This window comes from Rhynchophorus ferrugineus, unplaced genomic scaffold (genome assembly GCF_030347505.1).
Source record: "Rhynchophorus ferrugineus isolate W39M unplaced genomic scaffold, kcgeb_rfMv2 rfM2, whole genome shotgun sequence".
Taxonomy (NCBI): domain Eukaryota; kingdom Metazoa; phylum Arthropoda; class Insecta; order Coleoptera; family Curculionidae; genus Rhynchophorus; species Rhynchophorus ferrugineus.
Genome location: NW_027472581.1, coordinates 11,181,013 through 11,199,884, shown reverse-complemented (window position 1 = coordinate 11,199,884; position 18,872 = coordinate 11,181,013). Strand labels below are relative to the sequence as shown.

At 33.5% G+C, this 18,872-nt stretch overlaps 2 protein-coding genes across 16 annotated transcripts in view; one reads left to right on the top strand and one right to left on the bottom strand.

The window, feature by feature from the left end:
• The window catches only part of SERCA (ATPase sarcoplasmic/endoplasmic reticulum Ca2+ transporting SERCA), a 48,409-nt gene extending 42,090 nt beyond the window's left edge, over nucleotides 1-6,319 (top strand). For 8 of the 15 annotated variants that reach the window (XM_076397215.1, XM_076397209.1, XM_076397220.1 and 5 more), the window contains 5 exons: nucleotides 20-529; nucleotides 595-728; nucleotides 805-922; nucleotides 2,631-2,748; nucleotides 5,466-6,319. In XM_076397215.1, the coding sequence (XP_076253330.1) occupies nucleotides 20-529; nucleotides 595-728; nucleotides 805-922; nucleotides 2,631-2,748; nucleotides 5,466-5,494 (909 nt within the window). In that variant the 3' untranslated portion in view covers nucleotides 5,495-6,319. Of the gene's footprint in view, nucleotides 1-19; nucleotides 530-594; nucleotides 729-804; nucleotides 923-2,630; nucleotides 4,857-5,249 lie in introns of those variants that run through there. The other 7 variants (XM_076397218.1, XM_076397213.1, XM_076397219.1 and 4 more) reach the window with 2 other exon arrangements.
• Nucleotides 6,320-12,398: 6,079 nt separating this feature from the next.
• On the bottom strand, nucleotides 12,399-16,635 carry LOC143191806 (uncharacterized). Its single transcript, XM_076397188.1, has 3 exons — nucleotides 16,370-16,635; nucleotides 12,746-13,170; nucleotides 12,399-12,617 (listed from the first exon to the last, which is right to left on the bottom strand). The coding sequence occupies exons 1-3, from the start codon at nucleotides 16,584-16,586 to the stop codon at nucleotides 12,417-12,419; spliced, it is 843 nt and encodes a 280-aa protein (XP_076253303.1). The 5' UTR covers nucleotides 16,587-16,635; the 3' UTR covers nucleotides 12,399-12,416.
• Between the last annotated feature and the right edge of the window lie 2,237 nt (nucleotides 16,636-18,872).

Here is an 18,872-nt window from a genome sequence, read left to right as displayed (position 1 = left end):
CACACTTTTCTTATTACAGACTGGTGACGGTGTCAACGACGCCCCTGCTTTGAAGAAAGCCGAAATTGGTATCGCTATGGGTTCTGGTACCGCCGTAGCTAAATCTGCCGCCGAGATGGTTCTCGCCGACGACAACTTCTCTAGTATTGTATCTGCCGTTGAAGAGGGTCGCGCCATTTACAACAACATGAAACAATTCATCCGTTACCTGATCTCCTCCAACATCGGTGAGGTAGTTTCCATTTTCTTGACGGCCGCTCTCGGCCTTCCCGAAGCTTTGATCCCCGTCCAACTCTTGTGGGTCAACTTGGTCACTGACGGTCTCCCTGCCACCGCCCTTGGTTTCAATCCTCCCGACTTGGACATCATGGACAAACCACCCCGCAAAGCTGACGAATCCCTCATCTCTGGATGGTTGTTCTTCAGATACTTGGCTATTGGTGGATATGTAGGCGCTGCCACTGTTGGTGCTGCCGCCTGGTGGTTCATGAGTTCACCCGAAGGACCACAAATGAGTTATTATCAATTGGTAAGCTTAGCGATCAACTTCCATTTGTGAAAGAATAAGTTATGTTAAAATTGTTTTGTAAATAGACTCATCACTTGCAATGCGCCGCTGGTTCTACCGAATTCAAAGGTATCGACTGCAAAGTATTCACCGATCCCCATCCAATGACCATGGCCTTGTCTGTATTGGTAACAATTGAAATGTTGAACGCTATGAACAGGTAACTTATTACCCATACTTTTCAAGGCATATTATATCAAAGTACAAAACTTTATATCACTCTATAACTTTTACAGTTTGTCAGAAAATCAATCCCTTGTGGTTATGCCCCCATGGTGCAACTTGTGGTTGATCGGTTCAATGGCCCTTTCGTTCACCCTCCACTTCGTCATCCTCTACGTTGATGTCCTTTCCGTAAGTACAGTGATGCGATTATATATATATTTCTTCGATCGTAAAGGTGTACGGATGTTCCAATTTTTTTTATTTATTTGTTGAACACTTTTAGAATGCATAAACTGTTTATGAATGTTAAAGCTGAATCAACAAATAAGCCAGAACATTACACATCTCTTAAAGATAACTTTCCAGATAATAAAAACGTTAGTTTATTAGATATTCCGTGGGATGTTTCACATATATATTTTTAATACTGCTGTTGATACTGACGACAGCATCAGCTAATGAAAGTTTTTTTGAGGAGAAATACGAGGATCGATCAATCTGTCTTATTCAGAAAACTTAAGGGGAACTCAATCAGAGAAAGTTGTTAAAGTCTCGGTTATATCTACCGCATGGTATTATGAGAGGGTTTTTCATTTTAAAAAGGAAATGATTCTCCATGAAGTAAATAACACTGTCTGACAATTTCTTTTTGTTCCATAACATTAAATGAAACGGCCTTTTTGTCAAATTGTACCTGTTGAACACAAAAACTTAAACGGTTTTTTTGTACCATGTACCATTTGAAAGTTATGATAAATTAAAGTACAACATTTTAGCATTCCGTCTTCCTTGATAACGCTCTTCTATCTGTTTTATATCTTGGTGAAAGCGTTCGCCTTGTTCGTCACTCACCATTCCAAGATTAAGGGAGAAAAATCGAAATGGGAATGTAAGAAATGTATTGCTATAGACATTCCGCACCCCATCGTTTTAAATTTTTGTATCAAGTCATTCACTAACAACTCAGCTTTAAGATTACCTAAGAATCCATTAATTACTTTTTTTAGAGCTAACCAAGCCGCTAATTCTTTCGCGTTAAAATTTTCATCGAATTCATTGTTTTTTATAAATTTTCTTATTTGTCGGCCAACAAAAATGCCTTCTCTTAATTTAGCATCACTTAATTTAAAGAAAACAGTTTTCAAATACGAAAAGCCTTTACATTATTATCCATTGCCTTGACAATTTTTTTCATTGAAGCAAGTCTTATGTGTAAGGGTAAAAGAATCACATTTTCTTGTGGAATACGAGGTTCATATTAACGTTTGATTTACCTCAAACAAAGTCAGTTCTTTTTAACCAATCTTTAACTTCGTACTGGTTTTTACTGTGGTGTCTACTGGCCCACAAACAGAGAAAACAAACAATATTTCGTGAAACCTCCTGTACTCCAAGCAACAACTTTTAAATCAGCACAAATTGTCCAGTGGCATTCTTTGTATTTGATTAAGTCTAAAATTAGTTTCATATTTTCATACGTTTCTTTTAAAATCACTGAATATGCAATAGGTATGGAAGGATATTGGCAGACATTGTGTGCCCATACAGCGTGTTAGACAAACATATCAATAAACAATGTTTTTAACAATGGTATAGTGAATTAAAACACGTAATATTATTTATCTTAGAAAAATTGTGTCACACACTGCGACACAAATGAACTATACTGATGCCACTTTTAAGGACTTTTCGAGATGTGACTTGTTAGTCTGCTTACAATTATTTTTTTCAAAGACTTATTGAACTAGCCTCGTAACTTAAATTGGGAGGGTGCTAATTTGAGTTATGATATAATTGGAGTTTTGATATTTTAGGATTTAAAAAACTAGTGTATTGTTGCAAGTAATTTTATTTACTGAATGGAGAAACACGTACGAGGTATTATGTTATGTTTTAGGTTGTTTTCCAAGTGTGTCCATTGACCGTCGACGAGTGGCTGACCGTAATGAAATTCTCAATTCCAGTAATTTTACTTGATGAAAGCTTGAAATTCGTAGCAAGAAAGATCACTGATGGTGAGAATCCGATTTATACTGTTCATTGGATTGTACTAATGTGGGCTGTGTTCTTTGGCTTAATATTATGGTGTCCCATCTAAATTCCTATTAGAGAAACTGCCTCCGTTTGACAGAGGACAGATTAGTGTGTAAACGGGTGCCTATATTGACAGTGTCAAAAATATAGTTTTATAAAGGACCAAGTTGACTTTTAAGTGCCTTTTTTTCAGACTTATTTTTTTATCTAGTGCTGATTAATTAGTAACCGGTTATATATATATTTTTTTTTGTACATTCTAAGTTAAACCGTTCTTTTGTGTAGTTATTCTTTGATTGGATTGGGCTTAGAGATACCTGTGAATTATTTTTTCTAAATAAATTTTGCGTTACTGTAAAACAGAACTGCGGAATTTTTAATTTTTTTTGTATAACAACTTTTCATTCTTTAAGGCATCGTCTTACTAAATTCCTACTTCACACGATTATACCCGTATTACACCCTAAGATAATTAATCCCGACCGTAAATGTTTGTTTTTAATTACCGTTGGAGAACCCGACTATAAAAAATTATTTGCTGTTAAGTATTAAAAGTATACCACCAAATAGATTTTTGTCAAATAATTTTTTATGGTACATATTACAAAATGGAGACGGCAGCAAATACAATGTACAGGCAAGTTTGGCGTGAGTGTGTTATTTTTCTCAGGTGTTGTGATTATTGCGAAACATCTAAAGACGGAAGAGCAAGTGCATGTCTTAACGTTTCTAATACAAACAATAAGAAAAACAAAGACTGAGTTTATGTTTATGCAACGATTTTATTTCGACAAACAAAAAATCCACGTTTCTTTTACATAGACTTGTTTCACACCCATGGATTTCGTCCATTTTATCAAAATCTTATTGCAGATATAATATGTATAGGTGAGGTTAACCTGAAACAAATTATACGTAAAAAAAGGTCTAGTTGACATAAACAAATGAATGCTGGCGTTAAAAAAAGTATAAATCTGGCCGTAATCATAAGTGATAGCTTGATGTATTAATATTAAAACTTGTTTGATCTAACCCATACATACTAGTACTCTGTTTTTGCTGTTGCGAGTAGCATAGATTTTTTAATACATGCACATTTACTAAGACAAGGCCCTCGATTCTCTTTTTAGCTCGTCCGACAATCTATTTAAAATGAGATTTAACATTTTTTGATAAACCTATATGAATATTATATATGTATTGTAGAGACGATTTTTTATGTCACCATCGTTGTGGTGTTTATTGTGTACATAAAGTAGGTCTTAAACTAGATGTTTGACGGTACTTAAATCTGGAGAGCTAAAAAGGGCTAGTTGCTAGTACTTCCTCGAGTGTTGTACACTCATTAAAAAATTCGATGTAACTGAGAATTTACCTTATATTCTTAGGCATATAGTTAATCTCGAATATGTCCATATTGAATTCTTTTATGCAGTTGAAGCAACTGATAGTTAATTAGCAATAGGTTTTTAAAACAAAATTATTCAATGACATAATAGCTAAATGTAAAGGGTAATGAATTATTTTATGTATATTATAGTTTAGTACAAAATCGAGTTTTTCATCTTGTTTACCATTATACTCCGATGAATCATTTCAATTCCACTTTTTTAACCAGATACTTGATCAGTTCTGTTATGGATATTTCATTTATAAACGATTATATATTATAGTGTTAACGTGATGATAAGAAACTTAGCAAGTTGACGTTACTAAATAACTATTTAAAACAACTAAATTAATGAGAGATCTTTGATACATACTTTATTACAAGCATTCCATTCTTGAGCCAAGACGTTTTATCGTTTCTAATAGCGACTTCACTGCATTTAATCAGTTTGTATAGTGTACATTGAGAGATACTTTTGCTTTTAATTTATAGATATCATATAGTGTGATTTTCCGGCAAATAGTTTTTGATCCATTCGAAATACAAAACCAGAACGCCTTTTACAGTTATTTATTATAACCCCCAACATAATTGTGTTGATAATAAAAAAACTATTTGTCCGTAATTTTTTGTAATCTACAGATGTATATAATAATTGTAATGGGCAGTGTTAAATCCAAAATAAATTTTTGAGAACAACCAGTATGGTTTTGTGTGAATTTTTATAATATTCTAATCTGTTTTTTAATATATGCTTAATTTGAGATTTTCGTTTGTAGTACCAAATCTCAAAATAAGTTTATATCAACCTAAAATTCCCATTTTATTCATCAAGTCACTGCAAATCAATATCTTCAAATATTATGGGAGTTAAAAATGGGAATTCTAGTACAATCGTAATAATTGATTGATACTAACAAACTAATGTGCTGCTGCGTTAGTCGTGTGTAGGATGGTACAGGAGGTAAATGATCACGGTAAGTATGAAAGAATATTTTTATCCATCACGTTTTTTTGACGGATAGAGACATACATTTTTTCTGCTAATTAATGTCAGTGGGATTTTTTTATGACGATTTTTTAATTTTACAGTACCACAGAAGGTACACCGAATGTGAGCGACTCACCGATAGGACCGATCTGAGTCGTTGCGTGGAGTGTTCCCCAGGATTGCAGCATCTTCCTTATCCCACGTTCTTGAATAACTATTCTCTCTCTGTCTCTTTTTACTAACCCCTACGATTTCTTCCATTAACCGCTTTGGAATGAGAACTAATACATTTAAACTAAACCGATTTTATTTTTCAGTTGGTGAGGTTGTAGTTGATAGATGGTAAACGTTGTTCATCCAGTATACCAGCTCTACGCTTTTTCACCTTACTATCTCCCTAGGAGAGTCGACGCTTTTATATCCTTTTTAACACTAGGGAATTTTAGTTTTAATTAGTTCAATAATTCTGTTCCCGTGCGGTTGCTTTTGCAAGGAGGCTACGCCGGAGCATGCGCTTAACTTTCCGCCAAACATCTTAGATTCTAGTGTTGATTCCTTAAGGATTTTTCACCCTTCTCGGAGGACCTGTGATGGTGCGTTAGAATAACTAGCAACTGTACATATTAAGTTTAAAAAAATAATTTGTTATTGTTATTGTTTTAAATAAGAGTATCATCGAGAGACTGGTGCCAACTGACGATTATTAGACAGCAGAGGAGGAACTAGCCTCTTCACAGCAACTGAATGTTTCGCATTGCATCACTAATTTTATTATCCTCATCTGACGCATTTTTACGGACGTTCGCCGTTGATTTGCCCCTAAAAAAGACATTAGTAACAAAAGAGAGTGCCCGCACACGTCGGAGAATAGTCCGAACATCGTGTTTCTTTTCATGGCTGCCGAATTCGGTTTTTTTTTGAAAACTCGATTTAAATGCTTTGCGCGGCGCCTTCGCCACCATCTCCTTTCGAGCATTTGAATTGACGTTTCGGGCGTAGTTTTCCGTTTTTCTTGTCACGGTTTGCACCAGTCTTATATAATACAATATGGTTGCATTTGCAACGCGAAAACACCATTTCATAAGTTACAAATTGTGAATTTCCATCAGTTTTGTAAACAGAATATATTTGTGTAAATAAAGTTGGCAGCTTTCTCGCTGTCTAAGTTAAATTCGTTTTTTTTTATTTAAATTATTTAAGGTATTTTGAAAATTCTTTCCCCAAAACATATCTACGTATTTCAATATACACCAATACAGCGTATAATTTTATGCTTTAGTCCTATTCTTCATCATACGTTTCAAGATTTTTAGGATAACTTCAAAAATCATTTAAGAAGGAAATTGTTTTACGAATGAATGTGTATTTTTTCTGAATTTTAAAGATAAAATAGAATTAGAACATTAAATAATAAAAATATTTTTTTCAACTAAAGCTGTCTTTTTTATGTTAATTTCAAATAAACCAAAACGATTTTATCAGGCTCAGAACTTATTTAAAAAAGGATAAAATTAGACGATTCAATTAGTTCCAGTTACTTTGCTTTCACGTTTCGATACGATATCATTCTAGGTGTATATAAAGATTACGGGCCTCTTCGAAAAGCTGATTTTCATCTGCTGCTATTTTCGCATAGTACGAGCTAGAAAGATTGATACTTCAATCATTTTTAAGTTAGGAGATGACTGTCCAACCTCAATCATTTTTGCAGTTAGTCATCAAAATACTCCTTAATGTTGTGGCCAAGCAATGAAGTAATATCTTAACCGTTTGGATCTATTTTGTTGAAGAGCTTCAATAGCTACATTTGAAGTATATAATGCAATTATTATGGCTATTAATTGTAATTCTTGTTGTAATCTGGCGTATTGGTGTTCAAATAGTCTCTTGTTTGAGCCGATGTCTGAGAGCTCGCATTGTCATGATGAAAAACAATCCGGCGTCTCTTGTTTGTTTTCCTTATTTCACCGAAGATTTCTAGCGGTTGTGTGTACCAATCTTTACAGTTCTATGATCCTCTAGAGGCACTGTTGCAATATGACCAGTTTTCCGAAGAAACAGGCCACCATTTTCTTTGAAGTGCTTCGTGCGCGAACAACTTTTGTTGGATTTGGTTTATCTTGGAACACCCATGCAGTCGACTGCTCATACGAATATAGTCGACATCCGAATATATCCATGATTGGTCACCTGTCACGATTTTATAAACGTCTTTCGAAGCACCGCGATTAAATTTCTTAAGCATTTCTTTGCACCAATGGACATAAGATCTAAAATCGCATATATGCTAGTGGAATTAATGCTTAGGGATGCCTCCATCTCACAATAGGTGACATGACGGTCTTGCTTAATCATTTCGTACACAACATCGATGTTTTCTGGCACAACAGTCGATTTCGGACGACCTTGACGAAACTCGTCGGACAGCGAACTACGACCACGATTGAATTTACTAAACCAGCGATACATGGTGGTTTTTGATGGAACTTCATCGCCAAAAGTCAAATTAAGTTGATTAATGCACTCTTGTTGTGATAATTCACGTCAAAAATCGTAAAATCATCGCACGAAAATGTTCACGATTCAGTTCCATTTTTTGCCGAGACGAAACTTCAACTAAATATAAAATAAACAAATAGCGTGCGTGCGACAAAATGTTCTGAGTACGCATATCATCAAAAATGACAAACTTTACGATGGAACCGTCAGATGGACTCGCATGACAACAGTGTTGCAATTGCCGAAATATAAATAGTGACCCTCGTATATACTGCTGGATCTTCAAGTGTTTAGGTCTATAAATTCTTTACTGTTTATTGGTAGCTAGGTGTATCTTATTCTTGTTTATTCGTTTCATTCTTATTTATATTCTTAACCTTCCCTTAAAGTTGATAGCCTACTGTGATGTCAATATATTTTGTCATTTCTGCTTTTGTGTTATTTAAAGTTAATATAAACGTATTTGACTTTATTTAGATAATAATAGTAATAAAGTCATTGACCTATATGACAAAACTTTGTGGTTTAAATTAAACAACAGCAACTTTTAATTTTATAGGAAAATACCTTTCTATGAAATATCTGTATATTTATGTAGTGTATTTTATTTCGATATTGGCACCATTATATTTTGCTATTCAAATGTGTTTTAATGACAGATCTTCGCTATAAGAAATTAATAGTTTTAGTCTTAAGTGACGTTGAGAATTACTGAACAATTACTATGTTGAATTTTCTGTGGGCTTCAAGGTCATTATTTGAACACTTTCCATTATTATGGTGGGAACTTTTTTTAATAGAGAATAGACCTTTAATAATACGAGATGGAGAATCACTCAAGGTTTTCATTGTCAGAAGAATATATTTTCAATTTAAGAGTCTCTTAAAAAATGATAATGGCAATGTACACTTTAAATATTACATCTGCTGAATACCTGATTACAGGCAATGCACAGTGTGATATACCATGGACAAAATTAACTAAAAACTGAATTTATAACTTTTAAATTATGAATTGTCAGACTATTTGTCACTAAATAACATAAAAACATCACTTTATTTAATTGTAAGTAAGGTTTTTGGGTTAAGAATAGCCACTAAATATGAGAAAGTATGTCGTTGTCGCAAGCGATTTTTAGTAATTTACAAGAAACACCATCTTTGGATCTAGACCAATCTAATTCCATTTTAAATTGGACAGGAAGACTCCAGGTTCTTTTTGAAGAGACCCCAAAACAAAAGGAAGAAGCGCAGCTGAGTTAGCAGACAGAACTATAGAGGAGCTAGGAGGAGGACAGTTTACTTCACATGTGGTATCGGGAAGTAATCGGGTTCAATCTATAATGTCTTATTCAATATTATATTATCAATATTCAATCAATATCTCGACATCAAACGTTACAAACTTAAGACAATTTTTTAAAACTTGGAATAATATGTTTTTTTTCTTGCAAACTCTTTGTAAATACAGATGTTTTTGAACTTCTTTTAAAAAAAGGAAAACACCAAGAAAATCTTTTGTGATGGGTCGCGCCCATCCGGCTGCTGCATCCTCTAGCGAACACTCTAGACAAGCTCCAAATAATTTCCAGGCTTTTCTTTTAGCCAATTTAGATTTTTTTTTCTGGATAATTTAGAACTAATAGACCCTTTGAGATATGGCCGCTTCATATCATTAGTCGAACACCCTGCATATTAAGTAAAAAAACAACTAAATATCTTTTAGTATATTGTTAGATTATACATTAAATTATTAAAAACCGTTTATAGAACTAAATTGGTGCTTTGAAAAATATGGAATTTTGTCCTTTTACCGTGTACCACATCACACTGTGTAATGTAAAAAAAATTAGTTCAATGTAAGAATTTGCACGAAAAGAAATAACCATTTATTGTCTGTGTCTCTATCACGGTACGCTATTTGTTAACAGGTTCTAGGGACTAGGTAAGTATATTGTGATATTACAGTTTCTTCTCTATTTCTTGTAGAAATAAAATAAGAAGGTAAATATTGAAATAAAAGAGATAACTTATCGAGGCCTAATTTCTAAACTGTTGTTACGATTGTAATGAAACTTTGGTTGCTGCGTATGGCCGCAAATGTGACCATTGTAAAAATCTGTATAAATAATCTTTTTGCGGTTTTGACTTTTGACTTGGTTTTGAAGATAGAAACCATTTAAAAAGTTAAACCGATTTGTGTTTACGATATGAAACATCCGCTACATGTGTCGCAAAAATAAGAGAAACACAAAGCAAAATGGAAAAATGAATCCACGATATAATACATGTGAAATATCAACAATTATGTCTAACATTACGGCATTAATAGACAAAGTGATTCACAGAGTTTTAAAATGTTTATGCAGAAATGACCTGTGGCTTAAACAATATGCTCAGAGAGTATAGCTTGACCAGCAATATCATTGTAAGCAATAACATAACCTAGGTGTTAAATTCGATGGCTTTGACATTTCTCTACATAAAACAAAACTAGAGTTTATCCAAAATTATTTTGTACATACGTCTGTTTGAAGATGATCAAGCGTAATAAAGCCGGGTTTTTGCGTCGATATGTGACAAGGGATGGAACATCGCTCCATCATTTCACTCCGAAGTCCAATCGACAATCATCCGAGTGGACAGCACACGATGAACCCGCTCCAAATCGTGGGAAAACGCAACAGTCGGCTGGCGAGATTATGGCATCTATATTTTGGGATGCGCATGGAATAATTTTCATTGACTCCATTGAAAAAGGAAGGGCTATCAACAACGACTATTACCATAGCGTTATTGGACGTTATTGGATTTGAAGAAAAAGTGCTGCTTCACCAAGACAATGTACCGTGTCACAAGTCAGTGAAACCGATGGCAAGAATCCATGAATTGAGCTACGAATTGCTTCCTCATCCACCGTATTCTCCAGATCTGGCCCCCAGCGACTACTTCCTGTTCTCAGATCCTAAAAGAATGCTCGCTGTGAAGAAATTTTCGTCGAATGAAGAGGTGATCGCCGAAACTGATGCCTATATTGAAGCAAAGGACAAATCGTACTACAAAAATGGTATTACCCTTGAAGCGAATTATGTTCAATAAAAAAAAACTAATTTTGCCAAAAAATATGTTTTACTATGGTAGGCCGGGGACTTTTCAAATGATCTGTGAGATTTGTAGTTGGATACCAAGAGGCCTAATCAACTTAGTTAACAATTGTACATCCAAGTAATATATTTTACTTCTATAGGAGAGCATATTAACCTTTTACGCTTAGTTCCTATGTCCTTCCGTATAGTGTTTCCTTGTAAAACATTTTGATACCACTGTATTTCTCCTTCTTTTGCTCTTTTAATATCTGTATACATCTTTCTTGATAAAACAACATTTAATTACTGCATTCTTAATGCATATGCCATATCTATATTTTGAACAATTACACACATTCATATTCAGAAAGCTTCATTCAAGTGAATAAGTAAGTTGTTAATTTCTAATCTATCTAACATTTGTTTACAATTCCATCATTTTCTTCTTCAATGTGTCTTATAGAGTTCATCCAAACCGAAGTTGTTATTAATCATTGCTATTTCCAGCTTGAGGTACAACATTTTTACAATGAATTATTAATAAATCTTAAGACTAATAAAACCTAATAATCATTTACCTTTTTCCAACAAATTTTGTTGTCATAATACTATTTTTATCATCACCTTGTCATGAGAGACCATTGGGTATTTGTCCTATTCTCATTCCATTCTGAAATATCCATATCTCATCTATGTTTATCGAAATAATAATCCTTTATTCTTTTAAATAAGAAATTTTTATTCTTTTAAAAGCAATATTCAGAAGTTCCATTTGACCTTTTCGATACTTTTCGGACTAACAATTGAAATAATTGTATTAAATTATGTTTGTATAGAAAAACTACTCACTATTTTAATACATTTCAAATATTTAATCTCTGATAGAGCTAATATCAAGCTGATCGTGATTTGTCATCCGCTTCATATGAGGACGGTTTTCTTTCGGTTAATCATATTTTTTTTCGATTTATTTTTTTTTTGGGATAGTTCAGTGATCGGGTCCATGTTAATATTCGGTGCAGCTGCAACACGCTAAAAAGTATTTTCAATAAAAGTCAGTCAGCAAATTAATATTTAACAGTAAAAATTGTTACTTCTCTAACGAATTTTATTGACAAGAGGGGCAAAGTATGATTACAGACGTAATCTGTTCTGTCTGACTTCGGAATTTTCAATCAGACTAGATAAGCAGCGATTTTAAAATTATGAAAACAAGCAAAGCATTAAAGCAACGTCTGCGGCAATAAGCAATAACCTCTTATTATTATTGTTTTGAAGAATTTTGCATACGTTTGACAACCGGACGACTTTGGCAGGCCAGTTCGGTTACACGTTCGAACTTTGTCTCTTTTTAACTAGAATACAATGAGGAGCTATAAATTATCTGATTCTAAAACGCATTTACAAATTGCAAGCAATACATTAAACATCTTGATGGCGTATGTACAAAACTTCTTTGGATAGAATATAAATATACTATTCGAGTTCCAACCCTTGCATTGCATTCGCATTGACCATCAACAATGAGCACTATAATCACTACTAAGTATTTGGACTAAATTCAGGAAATCTAAACAACTCAGGTTAACAACTGGAAATACTTTTAAAAATCAATGCAATATTAGTTATAACATTTAATGAAACAAATAAATAGTCCTACAAATTATACATAAAATAATTTTATCATTTCTTCCCTAACTTCTTGAAACGATTTAAAAGTTGTTCCAATTTGACATTATCGTTTTGTAACTGGCTAATTTTAACTTCATTCTCTTTAATTTGTTTTGTAAAGTCTTCAACTGGATCTCCTTTAATCTTAAACGATTGATTACGTTTATTTTCGCTCAAACACAAACTTTCTTTGTTGACATCAACGATTTTTTTCTGGAAAATATAACGGATATTTTAGAACGATGGCGTAATATCTAAAATGTAACAACCACAAATGTGTTTGCGGTTCTTACAAAGGCCACAGCATCGAAACATTATTATTTTTGTTGCTGTGTACTCACCCAGTTGTTTTGGTATGACCTAATCGATTCATCAATGTCGTTTAAGCTTTCTTGGTTTTTCTGTACGCTGATGTGATACTTAGCGATATTTTTGGATAATTTTATCAATATCATATTTAAATGTGTAAACGATTTATTGTATTCTTCTAATATTGTGGTTAGAATATGTACATTTTTTTCTAACAAAGTTACATTCTTATTTCCGTTATCTATACGTCGGTTTAACCAATTTCTCAGTATTGTACGATGTTCTTTCAACTGGAAGTTTTCATTTTTAAATTTCTCACATTTTTTCTCTGTTTCTTTATAGTCTTTTTCCATAGAACTTAGGTGCGCCTTCAAGTCTTTGATGTCGATACTTTTTGTGCTGTGATCTTGAATTAATCTGTCATGGGCTTGCTGCAGGGCGTATGTTTCTTTTAAAGCTACAAAATTTCCTTTTTAATGGAGTTACGTTATATAAAACATTGGGAAAACCTAATTTCGCTTTTTTAAATATGGTTTTAAGGTCGCATATACAATGGATGAACAAAATTATATAAACACCTGACATATACGCAATATTTAACTATTAATAAGGCGTTGAGTCACAATTTGCTTTTAAAATAGCTGCAATTCTTCGCGGAAGAGTTTTGTCTGGTGCCTGGATAGCTTCCATCATAATTTTGTTTCATTTTTGTACACTCACTCACTGCTCTAAAACTGCCCATAATAATTCGATTATGTTCAGATATACGTCAATGCAATGAAGGCACATAATTTACAACATATCTCTAGTGGTGAGCCAATATATTGGCCGTCAGATAGAAATAAAATTCCCTATACCATAGAGTTTTATGCTACAAAAAATATTGACACCAAAACGTACAAAGCTGAATCATGCTTTGATCTATCATCTGATCACTCACCAGTTATTATAACAGTTAACTCGAATATTATCAACAAAACAAAATCACCTTCTTTGCATAACACCAAAACTAACTGACCATTATTTAGAGAGAAACTAGACTGTTTAATATCGCTCAATTTATCTCTCAAAACAGGAAGGGATACATAATTAGCAGCAAAAAATATAACAAAAACTAACAAGAAGCCGCATGGTACAATTAAACAAACAATTGCTGAAAACTGCGAAAAACCTGGCAAAAAATCAAAATAGAAGAAAACAAGAGAAAATTCAACACGGCAACAAAAGAGCTGAAAGAGCTAATAAATAAGGAACAAAATCAGGGAATTCAAAACTATTTAGAAAACTTAACGCCAACTGATGCAACGGAATATTCTCTCTGGAAAGCAACAAAAAATATTAAAAAACCTCAACATAACCACTCTTTAAAATAGACAACAATAGCTGGGCTAGCAATCCCTACCCGTTTAAAATATCCACAACAGAAGAAAACAATATAGTTGACTTTCTTAACACTCCGTTTCAAATGGATCTGCCACATGAGAAATTTACTGTTAAGGAAGTAAAACAAACAATACTTAAAGAAATCTAAAAAACTCCTGGTTTTGACCCAATTACTGAAAGAATCGTAAAAGAGTTCTCAGAAAAGTGCATCAAATTCATAACATTCATATTTAATGCCATGCTATGACTAAATTATTTTCCTAGCGCTTGGAAAGTGGCTCAAATCATTATGATTCTTAAACCTGGGAAAAAATCAGAAGACGTCTCCTTTTATCGTTCTATAAACCTGTTACCGATGATCTCTGAACTTTTTGATAAATTATACGTTAAGAGACTAAAAATAACCGCAGAAGAGAGAAATATTATTCCACACCATAAATTGGGCTTCCGCAATAAACACAAAACAAAAGAACAAATATATAGATTAGTCAACCAAATTAACAAAAACTTAAACGATAAAAAATATTGCTCCGCTGCATTTCTCGATATATATCAGGCCTTGTGTGTATCTCAGGCCTCTGACAATGTGTGGCACACTGGACTGCATGTTAAATTGAAAAGATTTTGCCCCATACGCACTTTCAACTGCTGAAATCATACTTCACAGACGAAGTGACGAATACTGACCTACACCCAATATTTTCGGGTGTTCCGCAGGGCAGTGTTCTTGGCCCATTGTTATATCTATTGTGTACAGCTGACCTACCGACCTCAAGAAACACTACTGTTGATTTTATAATCACAACGAGGATTCAATATCAGCCACAATAAACTTCCAACTTCATCTTAACAAAGTCGAATTGTGGTTGCAAAGGTGGTGTATCAAAGCAAATGAGACAAAATCTACCCGTGTGACATTCACCCTTTATAGAAGAACTTGTCCCTCGCTAAAATTGAATAATCATGAACTTCCGCAAGCAACGTTAAATATCTGGAAATGCATTTCGATCAACGTCTGACATGGAAAAAGAGCTTGGGCTTAAACTAAACCAAATGTACTGGCTGATAGGGCGTAAATCTAAATTATCATTAGATAACAACACTTTGCTATATAAGTCAATACTTAGGCCCATTTTGACCTATGGCGTTGAACTGTGGGGTACTACTAGCATAGAAGTAAGAAGATATCTAACATAGATATCCTCCAGAGGTTCCAGAATAAAGTGTTGGAGTCATCGTCGATGCCCCATATTACGTGTCCAACAAACTGATTCAGCGCGATATCCCCATAGAACCTATAACGAGTGTGATTCGGAGTATTAGTGTGAAGTACTCAGAAAGACTATTAGTGCATCCCTATGCACTCGCCAAACAGTTAAATGTGCGCGATGACAGTGAAGTGCGTAGGCTCAAACGCAAACTGCCATACGCACTGATTAATAAACACATAGAGTGAGATTTAACAATCTCTAGAATAAGCTAGAATAGTTTTTAGAATAAGTTAGGATAGACTTTAAAATAAGTTATTATAGTATCTAGAATAAGATTTAGATTATAAGTTGTTTCACTTACTGAAGTGGTCTTCTACATGTCAGGATGGTTATATTATATCACTGAAATCATATAATAATACTTATTGCCCACTGGCAGGTTGTTGACGGTCTAGGAGATTAAATTTTAAAAATGTCAGAATTGCTCCTTTTCTTTCCGGAAATTTTTAATGGTTAATGGTGAACTTGGTTGTCCAAAAGATTGGACACCAAAAGAAGCTTAATATAACTCACGCGTTATATGTGATTCGTTTTAAAATTTGCTGGTTTCGAAAGAGACCTGTCAAAATCACTGTATTCAGTTTTTCGCCCAGAAATATCAGTTCTCATCACTTAGAAATCTCAATTATAATAGAATCAGAAAAGTACTTATTATATATAGATTCGTTGGACAAGTATGGAAAAAGTCGAAATTACCTTTTTCCCAACTAATTATTTATATTATTTTGACCTATCAACATAACTTTGGCAACTATTGTAGTCAAACTTTAATGACATTTTAGTAAAAAATATTAATACTATCCAGGAATTATTAAATTCAATAGGGCTATTGGTAAAAGGAAAGAAATAGTGGTCAGCGATGAACAAAACACTAATGTAGATAATTTTATACATAAATCTTTGAATTTGTATGCTTGTTTGTTTGCTTGTATACTATTTAATAAGCAAATTTGATCGACAGTGGTTTGTTGTTTGGTTAACAATATGGGAACAAATGAATACCATTATCAAATTTTTCTTTTAAAATGCTAACTTCAGCCTCGAGGAAAGTAATCTTCCGATCTTTTTCTGTTATAAGATTTTGTACATTGTCGAGTTTTAACTTTAAGGAAGAATTTTCATGTGTCCTTTCATGGAGTTCTTGATGCAAATATTTAAAATAATCCTCTATCCTTGATGTTGTTTTTAGCATACAACCGAATTGCGTTGTATCATACATTTTCAAACTGTTTCTAAAAAATAAGATGGAACGATTATATGATAAAGTTCATCATTAATTGTTATTTATTTAGATTATTTTATTAAACCGTCAATATTAGGAATAAATTGATTATTAACCAGTTCTTCCATAGTTTAGTCAACTCTCTTTAGGAATATTGCCAGGATTGTCGGTAATTTCTTTCTCGTTCTTTCATTAAATAAAATACCATAGTTGCAATGGATAGTTAAATTTTATGTGCCTATGAAACTAAAAAGGTATGTTCAGCTATATTTTTAGAAACTGCATAATCCTTCGATAAGATATGGCATGATGGCCTTCGTAAGCTATAAAAAATGTTACCAAAACACCATACTGAACTATTAAATCTTGCATTACACCCATAATATTTAGAGTGAAGAACATGAAGAGAGAGCCAACTGTACAATAAAGGAACCTAAAGCAGATGTACCACAAAGTGTATTGGGGATAATGTTTTAGATAATGTTTTACCTACACTACACATGTGATAAATCTTTTTTTTGATAACATCTTTATTAGATATGCTTAGTAAAATCTTAATTATAAATTAATTTATGACTACATTTCATTTGTGCTTGGATTAATTCACAAGCAAGAGAGAGAACTTAAGCTATAGTTTACACTAAAGATATAAACTTTATATAAGTTCGTATGGTTTGGTTCGCTTCAATCTTCTGATTTCCTGCGCGTTGTCCAGTAGTTGTATTGCTTCCACGTTAGTATGATTTAGTAATCTTCTTTCGTGTTTTAAGGAGAAATCTTGAATAACTTCGAAAATCCATTTGATTTCCAGGTCATCGTGCAGTTCTTCGTCGGTAAGGTAGCGAGAGGCATTGGTCGATAATCGAAGAATTTTGTTTTGACAGCGTTTGATGATTAGTTTATTTAAATTTTTAGTGCAACACCATAGGTCCAAATTAGCTTTATGATTGTCTGATAAATCAATCTTTTTGATTTTAAATCAAGTTGAGACTATCTTCCGACTAGCCAGTATAGTTGTTCTAATGTGTTTTACTTTTTGTCTAACATGATGTTTCCAATTTAATCTACCGTTAAGATGGATGCCGAGATATTTCGCTGATTCTGCTTGAGGAATCGAGCATACGTTGAGTGATATCATTAGGTTTTATGTAATTAGATTTTGTCGACTGCCACTTGTGCTTTTTCTACTGCCCTAAGCAGAGATTTTTGTGAGATCAGCAGTGTAGAACAGATACAGGAAAGGTCCTAAGACGCTACCTTGTGGAACTTCAGCCTAAATAGTTTTAAATGTCGAGAAAGCCTTCTTTTCTTTCTAAAAGATATGACTCCAGCAGTTGGCAATAGTTACGCGGTAAGAATTTGCTCATCTTATATCCCAAATGCCTAACCCGATCAAAAGCTTGCGAAACATCCAGGAATATTGCAGGGCAGTGTTTCTTTTCCACAAATACCTTTTCAATAGACGCAGTTACTCTGTGCACTTAATCGATTGTTGAGTGGTGATTTCGGAAACCAAACTGGAAATCTGGTATTATTATAAAATTTTTAACACGTTTAAATATTAGTTTCTCAAATAGTTTTGATATTGCAGGTAGCAGCGAAATAGGCCTGTAAGATTCGACTTGTTATGCATGTTTGTCAGGTAAATCACAAATGTAAAATATCAAGGAGTCTATATTTGCTGATGACAGTGCGATTATTGCTGTCGGAGATAATAGCGAGGAAGCCAAACAAAAATACCACAGGCAAGTGACAATATAGATAATTGGACACAAATAAGCACCAGTAAGAATAAATATTACTACCATTGATTAATCTTGATGCGAAGTTTCGCTGGAACATGTAATAAGAAAAGAAGTGGTGTTAACATATATGAAAATGTATTTATTGAATTGGTTATACTATTGAAAATAGGTTTATTGAATTAAAATCACGAATATGAGTACTTAGTACATTGCTATTATACAAGCAAGTAATGAAACCTGTATGTACATACGGAATTCGATTATGGGGATGTTTGGAGAAAAGCAAGCAAAGTTTTCTCTAGTGATTTCATTTCTTGTTAGACAAGAGTTTTCTGTGGCGTATTGTGGATGTCAATGAAATGTCTATGATAATAAATATTCCAACAACAAAACGGATTATTCATGGCGATACAATCTTGTTGTGAACGACCTGCTAAAACCGAGTGAAACTATTAGTAGTTGTCAACTGAACAGTGACCCTTTTTCTTGATAGTGTTTGGCCACATGTTCCAAGAATTTCGAAGGATACACTGTTGCT